The 2,010-nt window shown below is 37.6% G+C and overlaps 1 protein-coding gene across 1 annotated transcript in view; it reads left to right on the plus strand.

The window, feature by feature from the left end:
* The window catches only part of LOC105815656 (suppressor of IKBKE 1-like), a gene marked incomplete at its 3' end in the record, with an annotated part of 3,153 nt that extends 2,626 nt beyond the window's left edge, over positions 1-527 (plus strand). The window contains exon 4 of the mRNA XM_012650856.1: positions 414-527. Coding sequence (XP_012506310.1) covers positions 414-527 — 114 coding nt within the window. The remainder of the gene's footprint in view (positions 1-413) is intronic.
* Positions 528-2,010: the final 1,483 nt, after the last annotated feature.

The following is a 2,010-nucleotide window of genomic DNA, read 5'->3' on the forward strand; positions in this document are numbered from 1 at the left end:
ATTTATTTATATATCTGGAAGATAAAACATGAACCTTGAAGGAGACAGAGTTCAGCTCATATAGGAATACTTTCTAAGAGGTATGTCCAAAGATAGAGTAAGGCACCTTGGAATATGGTAAGCTTCCTGCCAACAAAAGTATTCAAATTTAAGTTAAACAGCCACTTAGAGATATTGTCCAACATCCAAAGGGCAGTTAAACTACAATTGATCTTTTGAAAATGAAAATTATTTGTGAATACCACAAGATCACTTTATTATGGCTTTACCTCTGAGGACCGAAATTATAGTGAAACTCCAGTGTAACTCCTATAGCATAGATTAAATGAACTCTTAAAAATCATAATGCATGTGTTCTTTATATCTATAGAAAAGATGACTTTTTTACCTTTGTTTCCTTGATATTGTCACAGGAAATTGAGAGTCAGATTGACAGAATCTGTGAAATGGGAGAAGTGATGAGGAAAGCAGTTCAGGTGGATGATGACCAATTTTGTAAGATTCAGGAAAAACTAGCCCAATTAGAGGTAAGATTGTTGCTAATTGAGGTTCACCGTATCTCACAGTTTTCAGAGTCTAGAAGGTATGCCATCCTATCACTGCAGTGTATTGATGTTTTCTATATGCTCATAATTTAAAATTAAAATTCCTCCTTCATACCCTTTTCAAGAAAGGAAATACAGTAAACAGCAATCAATGAAAATACCAACTATGTATTGGCTAGAAGTTAAGATAGTATCATATTGGGAGGATAGAGAGAGTGCAAGGTACAGGTTATATGAGAGCTAAAAATCCCTCATCTGGCCAGGTGCAGTGGCTCACACCTATAATCCCAGCACTTTGGGAGGCCAAGGTAGGAGGATACTTGAGGCCAGGAGTTTGAGACCTCGCTGGACAACATAGTGAGACCTGCCTCCACAAAAAATTTAAAAATTAGCAAAGTGGGGTCTCACACATATGTAGTCCCAGCTACAGGAGGCTGAGGCAGCAAGATTGCTTGAGCCCAGGAGTTCAAGGTTACAGTGAGCTATGACCTGGCCACTGCACTCCAGCTTGGGCAACAAAGCAAAACCCTATCTCTTAAAAAAAAAAAATCCCTAATCTGCCATAACAGGAAGTCAAATAGATAATGTCTAAAATTGATGATCAGGGCCTGGCACAGTGACTCATGCCTGTAATCTCAGCAGTTTGAGAGGCTGAGGTGGGGGGTCGCTAGACGCCAGGAGTTTAAGACCAGCTTGGGCAACACAGCGAGACCCTATCTCTACAAAAAATAAATAAATCGATTTTCACAAAGTAGCAGTAGAGGCATATTATTTGAAATTATGGAAATAAATACCAAAAGAAACAGATAAAAGTATTAAAGAGTGGTTGCCTTTGGGGAACAAAGCCAAAGAACTTCTATTAATTTTATAAGCCTTATAGTCTTGATTTTTTAAAAGCTATTTTCATGTAATACTTTGATTAAAATAAGAATATATTATTATACAAAGAAGGGCCTGGGGTGTTAGTGTGCCCATAAAATTGTTAGGGAAAAGCATTTCAGTAGATGGCTTGAGTGTCACTTATTACAAGGTGCTGTCTCGGGCCCTTTGAGAAATAACCAGAGAGAAAAAGATAAGGTACCTTCTCAGAGTCTAGTGAAAGGAAAAAGACTAATCTTTTTTGGACAAGTTTTTGGAGTTTTGTGAGCCACAGTATCCTCATCTTGAGTAGAATATGGATGTATGTAAGCAATGATACCTATCCTACAGATTGTTGTAAGATAACATACATAATGTACCCATGTGTTCCTGGTATTTGCTCAATAAGTAGTTTCTTCTCCCCCTTTCCCTCCATTCTCTAGAACTGTAGGACATCTAGGAGAGGAGATTAATCAGACTGTAAAGATTATGAGGCATTTTAAAAATAGAAGAAACAACAGTAAAACTTGTGGGAACCATGGAGAGTATGACAGTAAATTCCTCAACTGACGAGAGACCTTTTTTTTCCTTCTTCATAGCCCTAACA

This window comes from Propithecus coquereli, unplaced genomic scaffold (genome assembly GCF_000956105.1).
Source record: "Propithecus coquereli isolate 6110/MARCELLA unplaced genomic scaffold, Pcoq_1.0 Scaffold3407, whole genome shotgun sequence".
Taxonomy (NCBI): domain Eukaryota; kingdom Metazoa; phylum Chordata; class Mammalia; order Primates; family Indriidae; genus Propithecus; species Propithecus coquereli.